The sequence below is a fragment of the Arachis ipaensis genome, chromosome B02 (assembly GCF_000816755.2).
Source record: "Arachis ipaensis cultivar K30076 chromosome B02, Araip1.1, whole genome shotgun sequence".
In the NCBI taxonomy this organism is placed as follows: Eukaryota; Viridiplantae; Streptophyta; class Magnoliopsida; order Fabales; family Fabaceae; genus Arachis; species Arachis ipaensis.
This window is the reverse complement of record NC_029786.2, coordinates 3,911,112-3,925,289: the sequence shown is the minus strand read 5'-3', so window position 1 is coordinate 3,925,289 and position 14,178 is coordinate 3,911,112. Positions and strand designations below refer to the sequence as shown.

The following is a 14,178-nucleotide window of genomic DNA, read 5'->3' as shown; positions in this document are numbered from 1 at the left end:
AAAATGTCGCGCCTCCACCACCGTACAGCCCCGCCACTCGCCACGATGCTGACGCCCTGCCGCAACGCTAGCCTGAGGCAGAGACTCCGATTGCGACATTGATTTAAATTTTTGGGCATCAACTCCCAAACTCATGCGGAGCGGTTAGAAACCAGAAGGAGCAGATGGAGTTTCTAACCAGGCTAAGCGACGGTGATGGAGGTGTTGCGAAACCAGGAAGCCACAGCGATGGAGGTGGGTTGATGGTGGAGGTGGATCTCGGTTTCTCCGGGCCACAGCGACAGCGGCAGTCATGAGAACCACGGATGAGCACTTGAGCAGTAGCAGCCATGAGGATCAAAACTATGGCAGTGGTTTCTCTACAGCTTGAGTGCGGGTGTTTGCAAGCTTCAACGATGGCAGGTCATAATAGAGACACACGAACTACGGGAAAGGATAAAGTTAGATCCGGATCGAGTAGGATTTGAATCGATAGGGGTTAATTTTCTGTTTGTTTGGATAGATTGGGTGTGTTTGAAATTTAAATTTAAATATAAATTTAAATAGAGAATTTTGGTGCGTAAAAAATTAAAGTAAGATTACTAGTTATTACTATTATTATTTGTTAGTATCGCATACAAAATATATATACATAAATTAGTATAGTAATCAATATCTACTATAAGACGAGCTATGGCCATATCCATATAGGCTCAATTTTTTAGAAATGGGGGCATGTGTGTGCTTTGCTCCGATATGATTTAGGGGTGAAACAGACATATTTGTGGGACAGAATTTTTGTCGGTGTGGACAAAAAGAAATCGGACCCTGCGTTTTTTTTTTAATCTTAAATTTTTAGTAACAAATCGAAGGGTCCGATTTGTTTGAGTGAGAGATGAAAATTCGTATGCATGAAATCGGACCCAACGATATCACAAGGAAGAATTTTGCATGCAACTCGGAGGGTCCGAATTCCACTCCAAGCAGATACAAACGCAAAGAAATCGGACCGTGGGTTTTGCTTGCTGTCCTCGAAGGGTCCGAGTTCCTCCTACCCTGAACCCACATTTTTGTTAGACACCTCCCACCCCCATATCATTCTCATACACCAGCATGGGTCCAATATCAATATTAAAAAGCGTATCCATATATACCTATACTTCCCAGATTTGTTAAATTGTCACAATGCTTCAGAAATTAATATTTAAAATTAAAGCGTTTAAATTTCGTTGGTTTTTAAGATCCTCTAAAATCTGATATATATATATATATATATATTGATTTACCTAAAATTGAACTAGTTTTAAGTTGGAGTGTTAATTAACCATACGGATAAGAGAGAAAATAGGGTTATTTTCTGCCTTGTTCCCCAAGGCTCAAGTTCTGACATCTTACTGTACAAGTTGCATTTGATGACGTGTCAAATCCTCATTGGTTCTAACTGAGCAAAACGAATAACTACTTTCTAAGGAATCTCAGGTGGTTACAAACGTAGAAATCTTTCTGCGTATTTAAAAGCACCCGCTAGGAGTTCAGTTGAACTCATCACAATAATATTCATTATTCAGTTATTGATGATGGTCCTTTTTTTATTCCCAAAACAATGACATTAAAAACAAATGCACTTTTGTTGTTTCAAAAGAATTTGCCAAAAACAAGATTGTCTTCGTGCATGGTTTTGCTTCTTCGAGACATGATACTGCCATTGCACATTGCAGATATCCTTCGTTCCGTATTTCTTCCTTTCATATTCACTATTTCTTTTAAAATAACTTTATATTTTTATTTTTTGTTTTAAAATTTTAAAATTACTAAAAATAAAAATACCAATTAAACTGCCCCTAAATTTGAGATAGTTTAATTTTCATGAGAGCTGAGTAATATGCAATGGTGGTGAACCATGTTAGAAATTAATTAAACTTCATGCATGCTATTAATCATAAATAGATCAATATTGTAAATGCTAATATGTATCTTGTCTTTCTCATCAAAGAAATAAAATAAAATGGCATTTTTGTTATGAAAAATGAAATCACATATAACATGTAATTTATAAAATTTAAAAGCATATTTTAAGCCTAAAATATTTTAATATAAATTGCCTATCTTTTTTATTTGTAAAGATGAACATAATAAAGAAGTTGAATATAACTCTATAAGTTTTTTACAAGGAGAAATTTTTAATTAAAATTTGAATAAGCTTATAGAGGAATTTAGAATAATTATTTAAACTTAACATAAAAGTTCAAACTCAACACTTATACTTATACGTACATATTTGTTCAGTTTTAAAAGAAAACGGGACATACGAAAGCACAATCGAAGCACACAAATGAAAGCATTTATAAAGTAGTTGTAGCTAAAGACATGATCTGAGTTGCCAAACAAAGCAATTATTAGAACACAACCATTACACAAAGATAATACTATTGTTATCATATGTTTTCTTCATATCTTTTATTCAATCTTCATCTTCATCAACTTCATCATCATCATATCATCAACGTGCGTTAACATCAACTTCACCATTAATAAATCTGCAATAATTCAAGGCCAGTAGACTAGTGCTTATGAAAGTAACTTGAGCTTTAATTCAACCATGCATGCATATATATACTAATTAATAGTCTCTGTCTTAAATACTAGCCTCCAATAAGCATCCTTCTTAATGGTCTCCAACAAAAATATAATCTGAGTTGCCAAACAAAGCAATTATTAGAACACAACCATTAGGCAAAGATAATGCTATTATTATCAAGTATATGTAAAGTTGCAATAATACAGACTAGTGCTTATGAAATTAAAATAACTTGAGCTTTAATTCAACCATGCATATATATACTAAATATAATTAAATTGTTTTATAATTTTCTAAATTTCCATTTTCTGTCAATTGACAATAAAAAAGTATTTCACTATCCAAAAACAAAGATCCTATAATCACAATAATAAAAAAATTTTGTGCTCTATTTAAATAATATATAGGCAATATTCAAATGGTAAAGAGTTCGTTATTCATTCTTTGTATTTCACATAATAATGAGCTTATTGTGCTTTTCAATACAATAATTCATATATACGTAGTAATTGAAAGAGTTACCATTAGCGGTAATATTAAGATTCATAACTAAAATTCAAGACATGTGCTGCAGGCATAATAATGTGAATCGATTTCATGTTTATTTGGAAAGATTATTAAAAAGAAATTCCAACAGACTAACAGAAGGGATTTGTTTTTTTCATTTAATAAAATCAAACTAAAGCGAATGTATAGTAAAAAATAAAATAAAATAAGATTGATTTTAATATCTTAATATCATCATTTTCTTAAAATTAAAATGAAACATGTTTAGGATATTTATAACTTATATATATTATATTGCATTTTCAAAATTTGGAAGTATTCCATATTATAATGACTAATTAGTTCATTCTACGATGCCTTTTATATATAAATTACACACAATTATTTAGAAAGAAAATTAGATTGTCAATTTAAAAAGTTTTAGAATTAATTATAACTCTAACTGGTTAATTAAAAATCTAACAATAATTAATTATTCATGCATCATAATGATGATGATGATGATGATGATAAAAACCAGTATGGTTATATTTGTAATATTATGAGATAGATTATTTGAACTAACCTCACAGTGTGGGATTTTAGCCATTTGGGGCCAATATGGACCTGTCTGCTTATTGTACCTTTCATATAATGTAGGACAATCATATATCGATAAATACTGAAGATTATGAGTTTGATCCATGTTGGGAAGAGATGACAATTCCTTACAATCATAGATGTAAAGTTCTTCAAGAGAGGTCATCGGCCTTGTGGGCAATGATTTTATCCCTGTTGTCCTTATTCTCAAATATCGCAATTTAGTAGCTCTTTCAAGCCATTTTGGTAAAGCATCTAACTTTTCTGATCCATAGATAAAGAATACTTGAAGGTTTAAATTCACATGTTGCTTTCCTTCTTCCTCTTCATCCTCAAAATTCACCAGATCTTCACACCAAAGAAAAAACAGCTTCTTTAAAGTAGTCAAGCGACTAACAGCACTTGGTACGGACACTAGCTTTGGACAACGAAGATACAAGAATTTGAGTTGTTGGAAGCGCCCTATGTTCATTGAGGACAAACTTGTAATTTTTGTCTCCATCATAAACAAATATTGAAGATAGATGAGATTTTTCATGTTTTTGGGAAACCCATCAAGGCGCAAAATCTGCAAATTTTGCATCTTACAAATGGAATCAGTTAACTTTTTCAAACTAGGACGATTTTCAAGATAGAGAAATCTCAAGTGCTTCTTCATTGTGACAAAGCAATCATCAGACAACGAGCTCAACTCCATATCTTCTGTTAGTTCCAACACCCTCAGATAGTTGAACTTGTTAGAGGTCCATTCTATGGATGCTTCTTGTTGTCCCTCATGTATAACGGTTCTTGTCTTGCTCGACTTTTTCATTGTTAATTGTGCAACATCATGTACAAGATCATGCATTTTGAGTTTTTTAAATGTCATTAAATTTTTGAAATCAAGGAAGGGGTCAGAATCTCCTTCAATTTGAAGTAAAGATGCTGAAACAAGCTTCTTAATATACAACTCCCCAATATCTTCTGCATCTTCTTCTTCGCGTGTAGGTTGGAGGAGTCCATGAGCCATCCAGAACATAATCAACTCAATAAGCAAGTACTCATAATCCTTTGGAAAACAAGAGCAGTATGAAAAACATAGCTTTACTTGTGGTGGCAAGTGATTGTAACTCAATTTGAGTGATGGCAAAATGTCAGTTTCTTCTTGATTGAGATTCCACACCTCACTATCCCTTATTTTTCTCCACTCATTTTCATCATGAGATTTTGATCTAAGCAAGCAACCCAAAGTTGTTATAGCCAAGGGTACTCCTTTGCATCTTTTAACAATTTGCTCCCCAATTTGCTTTAGCCTTGGGTACTTCTCTTCTTCCTTCTCTTCTTGAAATGCACATTTTGCAAACAGCCTCCAACATTCATTCTCAGGAAGTTCTTTTAACTTCATTGAAAGAATACCCCCCACAATGTCAGCAACTTTTTGGCTACGAGTGGTCACTATAATTTTGCTGCCTTTGTGACCACCTGCTTCTAACAAGTGATTTCTCAATTCATCCCATTTGCTGTGGTTTTCATTCCAAACATCGTCTAACACGAGTAAGAATTTTTTACCATGCAACATTTCATTGAGAAGAGATATCATATATTCCAAACTAGAATTTGCATCCACCACATTCTCTCTCTTTGAGGCCGCATGAATGATTCTTCGTATTAGCTTCTTGACATCAAAATCATCAGATACACACACCCATATTAAGGGATCAAAATGCTCATTCACTCGGGTATCATTGTAAACCATTTGTGCAAGTGTAGTCTTTCCCAAACCTCCAATCCCAACAACTGAGATCACATCAATACCATTAGCTTGTGATTTTTGTGTCATCAATGAATTTATAATCTCCTCTTTCTCTTCAAGTCTACCAGACACACGGAAAGACAATGAAGAAGCAGTCTCTCGCCATGGTAAATTGTGCTCTAGAGCTGGAGTGTTGACATGTTGTTCAACTATACCCAAGTCTCTCCCTTCTCTTATTTTTTCATCCATCTTCTGTTTCATATCTTTGATTTTGTGGGCCATTCTGATGCGAAATGCAAGTGGATTACTTGTATATGAGAAGAACCGGCGGACCTTGGTGCAAATGCTTCCATACATTTTGATCACTTCATTAAGTTTTGCTTCATACTCTATTTCATCTAATATGTCACCAGCGTCATCAAATGCCTCTCTGAGTTGCTTCAACCACTCATCTATACTGCAGTTTTTTGCTTGCTTGTTCTCAGCATCTATGAGATATGCATTGATGGTTCTCAAAGAACTTTCAAACTTTTTTACATCATCTTTAAGACCACATGCCAGAGCAATCTCTTGAAAAGATTTTGTTGCTAGATTGCCTAAGAGTGTTGATGCCACACCAGAAACAACATCAGCCATTGGAGAATTAGTGAAAACAACCTAGCAAAAAAGTATAAGATGGAAAAGAAAGGTTAACCACACAAAGGGAAAAAAATACAATTGCACAATGTAAACATTACTAGTAAAGTAGTTAATTTCCTACTTAATGAAAAAACAACGTTGTATACTATAACATAAAAAATCTCGTAATAAAATATAAGTGGTTTATTCTTTGAGCTATTAAAATCGATTTGGTATAGTCAATTTGGTCACACTACTTGACGAGCATATCTGTTGTCTGATTCTTGCTCGAAATTGGAAGTAATTTGACCAAACCGGATGCAGCTCTCTCGCAAACCACATGACAATCAGCATCAATGTCTGGATATGAGGCCTAATCAATGTTAGTAAAGCCTTTCAAACTAAGATCAGGTGAGACATGGAATAGAACTCCAGTAGCAGGGGTGTTTTTAAGGTACGTGAGAACTTAAATTGCTGTTTGGTAGTCTACAGTGGTGGGAGAATCAAGGCATTGAGTTAATTTGCCAATAGCATAGCAAATATCAGGTTGTATTGTTGTCAAATATATTAATCTATCCACTAATAGACCATAACCTAAGACATTAATGTATGGAGGAGCCACTATCTTGGATAGTTTGGATGTGTATTCCATAGGTGTACTTGCAGGTTTGGCATCACCAAGGCCATAGTCTTTCAACAAATTAGTAACATATGTGAAAAGAAAAAGCAAAATTCTTCTTTTAGTTTGAAGTCAATAAAAATGGTTACAAGTTACAAGTGATACAAGTAGAGCATGATGAAATTTTAAGAAAATTAAAGAATATTATAGAACTTAAGCTTAGTCTTGAATCAAGTATAATGCAAATGGTTCTTATCAAGTTAGAAGACTCATGAAACTATTTGTAAGTTGTCCAACTTGTATAGTCAAAGTTCTAGTCAAAATTTGCAACTTGAAGATAAGTTAGTTTAGTTGTAATCTTTGACTTAGTCAAAGAATGAGTTATTACATAAGTTAATATTTATCAACTTGTCATACAATTTGATAAAGATGAACATGAAAGAAGATTCTAGTACACACACTTGTACAATTTGTGCACAACTTGATCAACTTGTATACCAAATGCACCTCCACAAAATTCTATATATAGGGGGTTAAGGCATTTGCTAATATATGCCATGTTTTTGTATAGAATTAGTGAGTGAAACTTAGAGAGAAAAGTAGTAAGGTCTCTCGTGTGTGTAATCCCTTTGTATGAATTTCTATAATGCGTAAGAGAGTATTATAGACTTCTCTATGTATTGTGAGAGATTGTAATTTTACCACTTTGTCATATTATTTTCACTATTATCTATATTCTTGTTCAGTTCCATCTATTTCTCATCCACAAATTATAGTTATGTTATTTTGTCCCTATTAACTCTGGTACCTCACAGTGGTATCAAAGATTTAGGTTCTTAGTCTTCCGCTGTAAAAGGGCAAGTTGGTGTCAGAACCATAGTGACAAAATTTAAGATCGAGAAATTCAATGGGAATAACTTTTTTCTTTGGAAAATGAAGATCAAGGCAATTTTGAGAAAGGAGAATTATAGATGGCAAGCCTACCGGCACTCCTGATGACAAGTGGAAAGAGATGGAGGGAACGCCATTGCCAATTTATACTTGGCTATAGCAGATTCTATATTATCAAGAATCTTAGAGAAACAAATAGCAAAGGAGATTTAGGAAACACCCACTAAGTTGTACGAGGCAAAGTTACTTCATAATAGGATATTCATGAAAATGAGACTTTATACTCTTCGTATGAGTGAATCTACATCGAAGACAGATCACATCAATAATCTTAATACTGTATTTTCACAACTGATAGTCATGGAGTGTCAAATTATAAAAAATGAACGTGCTGAACTTCTTCTACAAAATTTACCAGACTCGTATGATCAACTTATCATCATCACAAATAACAATATTGCTGATCAACTTCGATTTGATGATGTTGCTGCCGCTATTCTTAAAGAAGAAAGCAGGTGCAAAATAAAGATGATCGAACGGAAAGTTCTAAGCAAGCAGAAGTTTTGTCGGTGATGAGAGACAGATCAACAGAGAGTGGCTCTAGTAGAAGTCAAAGTCGTGATAGATCAAGGTCTTGAAAGAAGAACTTTACTTGTTACAATTGTGGCAAGAAAGGGCACTTGAAGAAAGATTGTTGGTTCAACAAGAAGAGCACAGAGAAAACTACTAATGCAACTACCTCACATGGTTGTGTTGCAAACACCTCTGATGATGGAGATGTCTTGTGCATCGAAGCTGCTATTGGTCATGAAGACAATAAACCACTAGCTGATGTTTGGCTATTGGATTGTGCAACAACATATCACATGACTCCACATCATGAGTGGTTTAGCACTTATGAACCTATTTCAAAAGAATCTGTACTCATGGGAGATGATCATGCTTTAGAAATTGTGGGAATCGGTATCATCAAAATTAAGATGTTTGATGATTCCATCCATACAGTTCAAAGTGTAAGACATGTGAATGGCCTGAGAAAAAAATTGTTATCCATTGGACTGTTGGATTCTTAAGGGTACAAGATTAATATTGAAAGTGGATCGTTGAATGTGACTAATGGTGCTCGTGTAATCATGAAAGCAAAACGGATAACAACCAATCTCTACTTACTTTTTGGAGATACAATTCACGATGAAGAAGCATCAGTTGCATCTGCAAACCAAGAAGACACAACGATGTTGTGGTATCACAAAATAGGCCATATGTCAGAACGTGGTCTACAGGTTCTTGCAGAGCATAATCTCCTTCCAGGGCTTAAAACGGTGAATTTACCTTTCTGTGAGCACTGTGTGATAAGCAAACAATATAAATTGAAGTTTGAAAGATCAACCGCTAGAAGCAAGCACATACTAGACTTGATTCATTCTGATGTGTGGGAATCACCAGAATTATCACCAGAATTATCACTAGTACTCAAGAAGTTTAAAGCACAAATAGAGCTCGAAATTGGAAAGAAAATAAAGTTCTTGAGGACAGACAATAGAGGAGAATACACTGATGGTGATTTCATTGCATTTTGCAAATATGAGGGTATTCAGAGGCAATTCGCAATTGCATATACACCTCGTCAAAATGGTGTTATGGAGCAGATGAACAGAACTCTTCTAGAAAGAAGTCGAGCTATGTTGCGGACTACAGGATTAGCTAAGTCTTTCTGGGCAGAAGCATTCAAAATAGCCTACTACGTGATTAACAGATCGCCATCAACAGCAATTGGGTTGAAAACTCCAATGGAGATGTGGTAGGGTAAGACACCTGATTATTCCTCTCTCTATATGTTTGGATATCCTATTTATATGATGTTTAATATCCAAGAAAGAACAAAGCTTAATCCTAAATCAAGAAAGTATATCTTCTTGGGTTATGTTGACAATGTAAAGGGGTATCGTTTGTGGGATCCCACTGTCCACAAAGTTATTGTTAATAGAGATGTTATATTTGCTGAAAACGAGTTGCAAAAGGAGCAAGAAAACAACAGTAGCACTGAAGAAACTACTACAATATACATGAATGATAAGTCTAGAGAAAATGACTCTTCTGAAGCAAAACCTGAGAAATTTGAACAAGAACAAGTTGAAGCTCGCAGAACAACACGTGAATTGAGAAAACCATCATGGCATGTCGACTATGTCATGACTTGTCATGATGCATATTGTTTTTTTATTGAAGATGAACATAAGATGTAATAACCCACATTTTTGAAAATATAAATATAAATAAGTTATAATTTATTTTATAAATTGGAGTTCTTTATTTTTAGAAATTACTTTATTATAAGTAATTAAATTAATTTAATAACTATTTGAATTTAATCAAGTTCCAAATCCGCCGATATGAGTAAATATCGGTATTTTTCGGTGAGCTTAACTTTACTAATGCTTCACCGTTACTATAAGTAATTAAATTAATTTTATAATTATTTGAATTCAACCAAATTCATATTTTTATATATATTTTTGTTTGATGAAATATTTTACATAATTAAAACTATAATTCTAGTAATTAATTAATAATGAAAATTATATGTATATTTTAATTTGAGAAATTGATATTTTTAATTTAAAAATAGAGTTTAGTTAATAATATTATTATCGAGTTCGATATCTGCCGATATGAGTAAATATCGATACTTTTCGGTGAACTTAGATTTACTAATACTTCACCATATATCTTTCATCCTTTTGTTACTAATGTCATTTATATTAGCAACTCATATATATTATTACTTGGATTTTAATATATCCAGCTTTCATAAATATTCGTTTATGATATTCATAATTTGATTCACTGACTTAGTAGCTTGGTTTCGTGACACCCAACCCTTTCCATTTAATACTATGACACATAGCCATCAAACCACTAATTATCATCCTCATTCCATCTTCATTCATCGAAAAGCATCTGGAGAAAGAAAAGAAAGAAAATAGAGAGAGAACTTCATGGAAACAAAATTTTTTCGGCTTTGATTTCTTGAAATTCGTAACTACAATAAAAAATCTAATCAAATAAAAGTGTTTGTATCCTCCTCCTCTACACGTTGGCGTCACTTTTATTCGGTAGAAGTTGACGGTGACATAGCTCCCCTTCCCCTTGAGTTCAGCCAATTAGAGTTCTAGGAGGCACAGACGATTTCTGACATTTTCTTCTTCAGCAGCTCAATCAAAAAGCTTCTCCGAAATTTTCGTTATATTGATTTCATATGAAGGTAGGATTTAGTAATTTTATAATAATTAAATATGAATTTGATAAGTGAATGTTGGTTTGATTGATTATTGTTTGAGTTTGATTAAGTTTATGTTAAATGTTTGTTGAATTATTGTTGTTTACTTGAGATTTTGGTTCGGTTATGTATGAACAGCCAGCTGGGGTGTTTTGATGATTGTGGAGCTATTGTGATTTGGTATTTTGAGATAAATTTGATGAGGTTTGATGGCCACAAGATTAAATTAAAAGTTATGAAAAATCGGTTACCGAAAACGTTGAAAAACTAGTTAAAAATCAAGTAATTTTGATGAACTTTTGATGAGTTTGATTTGGTTCTTTGAAAAACACAAAACCCTCATGTTTTGACTATTTCGTGGCCAAAATATGATTAAGAAAAAGTTTTGGAGCTGAAAGTTAAATAAAAGAAAGTTTGTGAGTTAAAATAGAATTTTTAGAAGTTTAGTGATTAAAGTGTAATTTCTAAAAAATTTGGGGGTCAAAATGAATATTCGAAAGCTTTAAGAATTATATTAGCTTATTTTGAATTATTAAAAAAAATGATTTGATTTTGGAAGCAATTGAATTTTGAGTTGGTTTGATTTTGAAAGAGATTTAATATTTGGATTGGTTCGATTTTGTAAATGATTTTGCTGTTGGAAATGGTTTGGATGGGACCCGAGAAGGGTGGCAAGGTTCGAGTTTTAGGGGAGGTAGGTGCTACCGAAATTTTTAGAAGAATTTTGAGAAGTTTTATTTTGGTTAATTTGGATTGAAGAATTGTTTTATTTGATTTTGATTTATTTAAGAAAAGAATGAATTATGTTTGAGTTTAAATAATTTGGTTTTGAAATGAGATTGGTTGTCGCTCCCCTAAAAGTCTAGAGGCCTTGTCGAGGGATTTAACTAATATATGATTATTCTTTTGTATTTTGAAAGAAGAATTGATTTTAAGTGAAATTGTTTTGAAAGTTTTTGGAGAATGTCACAAAGAGGAGATTTAAGATTTGAATTACCGGGTAAGATGCAGTGGCGTTGTCCACTTGCTCTGGGAAATAAATGAGAAAGAAGAATGAATATGATAAATGAGACATGGTTGAGATTGATTGATGACAATTATGTATGTGTTTTCTCTCTAGTTGTAAGGATGACAGGACACCTATTCCCTCTAATGGCGATAGGGCACCTAATCCCTCTAATTGTGACAGGCACATAATCTCTCTAATGGTGACAGGGCACGTATTCCCTCTAATGGTATTAATGCGCAACAGAGAGACAGTATCCAAATTAGCTACCGGACATGTCGGGTTTAGCTATATAACCGACAAATGAGTTCATTAGCCATAGGGATAGACATTCATCATATTTGTTTGTGCATACTTCTCTATGATATGTGTTTTCTGAGATTGTGTATGTGTGCTTCTTGACTTATGATTTTTTCTATATTTCTAGTTTGTTAAAGTTGTTCGTATTATGAGGTTTGTTGCTATTGGCCATCTGTTAAAGATTGTAAGTATTCTATTGTGAAATTTCTATGTAGCAAATAATAAAATCACTACAAGACTAATATTTATTTGAGGGAGTATTTTGGTAAAGATTTTTAAAAACCTCCACAATATATCTTATTTATAGCAATTTAAAAAATCCCACACATAATTAATTAAAATTCAAAATTTTGGAAATAAATCTCATTTTTCCTTATTCCCGAAATAAAAGGCGCTGAGTTAGCTAAGAGAGTGGCTAAGGAACCCTAGGTTTTCTACCGCCATTTTCGCTGTCGTTCCCGCTGTCGTGTCCGTTGCAGTAGAGAGCTTTTGGATTGAGCCACCTCTTCTATCAATGCGTTTTCAGATCTGTTCTCTCTATACTATCGTTGCTGCCACTGCTGCCACCACAGTTTCCACCACAGTTGTCGCCACAGTTTCTGCCGTCGATGCCACCGTAGTTGTCGTGGTATAACGCATTTTCAGATCTGTTCATTCCCGAGCTCCTTCTTTAATGCCGCTTTCTCTCACTCTAATTTCTCCTTTGAACTGCCACTGGTACTTCTTTTTCTTCTTTTTCCCAATTAATTTGCTGATATTTCTTCTTTGTTAACAATAAATTCTCGCCTCCTCAGTTCTGTTGCAACTTTCGTACCGATACCCCATCTTGTTCTCTCAATTTGTGGAGGTTTTAAACTGCCACAAATGTGACTTAAAACAGTCACAAAAGTCCGATAAAAAACTCTCACTAAACACACACAAAACTCCCCACTGAATAAATTGTGGAGGTTTTTAAAAACTCCCACAAAAGATGTTGTGGCACCTCAAATTTTGGGAGTTTTAAAACCCCCCCCCCCATAAATCATTTGGTGGGGGTTATAAACGTCCACAAATAAGAAAGAAAACTGCCACAAATAAACAAAAACTTGGTAGTAAATGAACATAACTATACACTCCGACCCTACTAAGAACTCCGCAGTTCTTATCCCCTATTTCTACCCCCTTTCAGCCACAGGTGCGAAGGTTTAGTGCGGAGCTATAGGAGCATAGAAAATTATGTTTACGAGTTGAGTCGTTAGAATTTATTTTCCCTTCGTCTTATTAGTTAGAGTTTTATTCAGAGGGGTAGGTTTTGTAATTGTTTTTGTATATAATACTATAATGTATTATTAATATTAAATATGTTAATAGGCGATATTTGTTCTTGTTGAAAAATTTTTAAATTTTTAATAAAACCATCAATAGATTTACATGTAAAGGTTCATACTTTATTATTTAATATATGAAAGTTATCGTAATACCTCCGCTATCAGAGTGGCGCACCCGAAAGCGTAATATTCTGATAGTAAAAGTGTTACACAAGATATGAGAGCTTGTCCCATTCCCAAACAGAAGGAAAACAATTAGTAACAAACGGATTTACAAAATAAAGTGTGACAATCACGACTAGATAAATCACGACTAGATAGAACATTATATGTTAATAGTTTGTTTAAATGATGGTTCATGATTGTTAGTAACTTGATTAAATTTAATTGTCAACAGACTGTTGAACTTAAATGTTTAATTATCAAATGTTTTTTTTAAGTTAAATACTTTAAGAGTGGTTGTTGAGCGATTTTGAATTTGTTTAGCTCAGGCAGAGTGCTTGAGAATGTTGGTTATGGGATAAGTTCCTCAATTTATGATACCACCATGAAGATTGTGTTAGAAGATTTGAGTTTAGTCTAATAGAACTTTTAATCACTGATTTGTTGTATTTCTTTTATTTTGTCTGCTAGCTTTGATTATCTCTGTGTGTGTTTCTTTTATGTTGTCTTAATGTTGGGATTTAGACTCTTAGAGGGCTTAATTATAAGTATTTATTATATAATTGTAGAGGATTTGATTGTACAATACCTATTATTACTTTACTATTTTAGTTTATTAT

The 14,178-nt window shown here is 33.4% G+C and overlaps 1 protein-coding gene across 2 annotated transcripts in view; it reads right to left on the bottom strand.

Annotated features, from left to right (window-relative positions):
• Positions 2,242-14,178, bottom strand: part of LOC107623432 (putative disease resistance protein RGA3) — a 12,910-nt gene continuing 973 nt past the window's right edge. The window contains exons 3-5 of one of the 2 annotated variants that reach the window (XM_021115211.1): positions 3,776-6,032; positions 3,630-3,687; positions 2,242-2,516 (exon numbers count right to left, since the gene is read on the bottom strand). In XM_021115211.1, coding sequence (XP_020970870.1) covers positions 2,480-2,516; positions 3,630-3,687; positions 3,776-6,011 — 2,331 coding nt within the window. In that variant the 5' untranslated portion in view covers positions 6,012-6,032 and the 3' untranslated portion in view covers positions 2,242-2,479. Of the gene's footprint in view, positions 2,517-3,629; positions 6,033-14,178 lie in introns of both variants that reach the window. The other variant, XM_016325686.2, reaches the window with a different exon arrangement.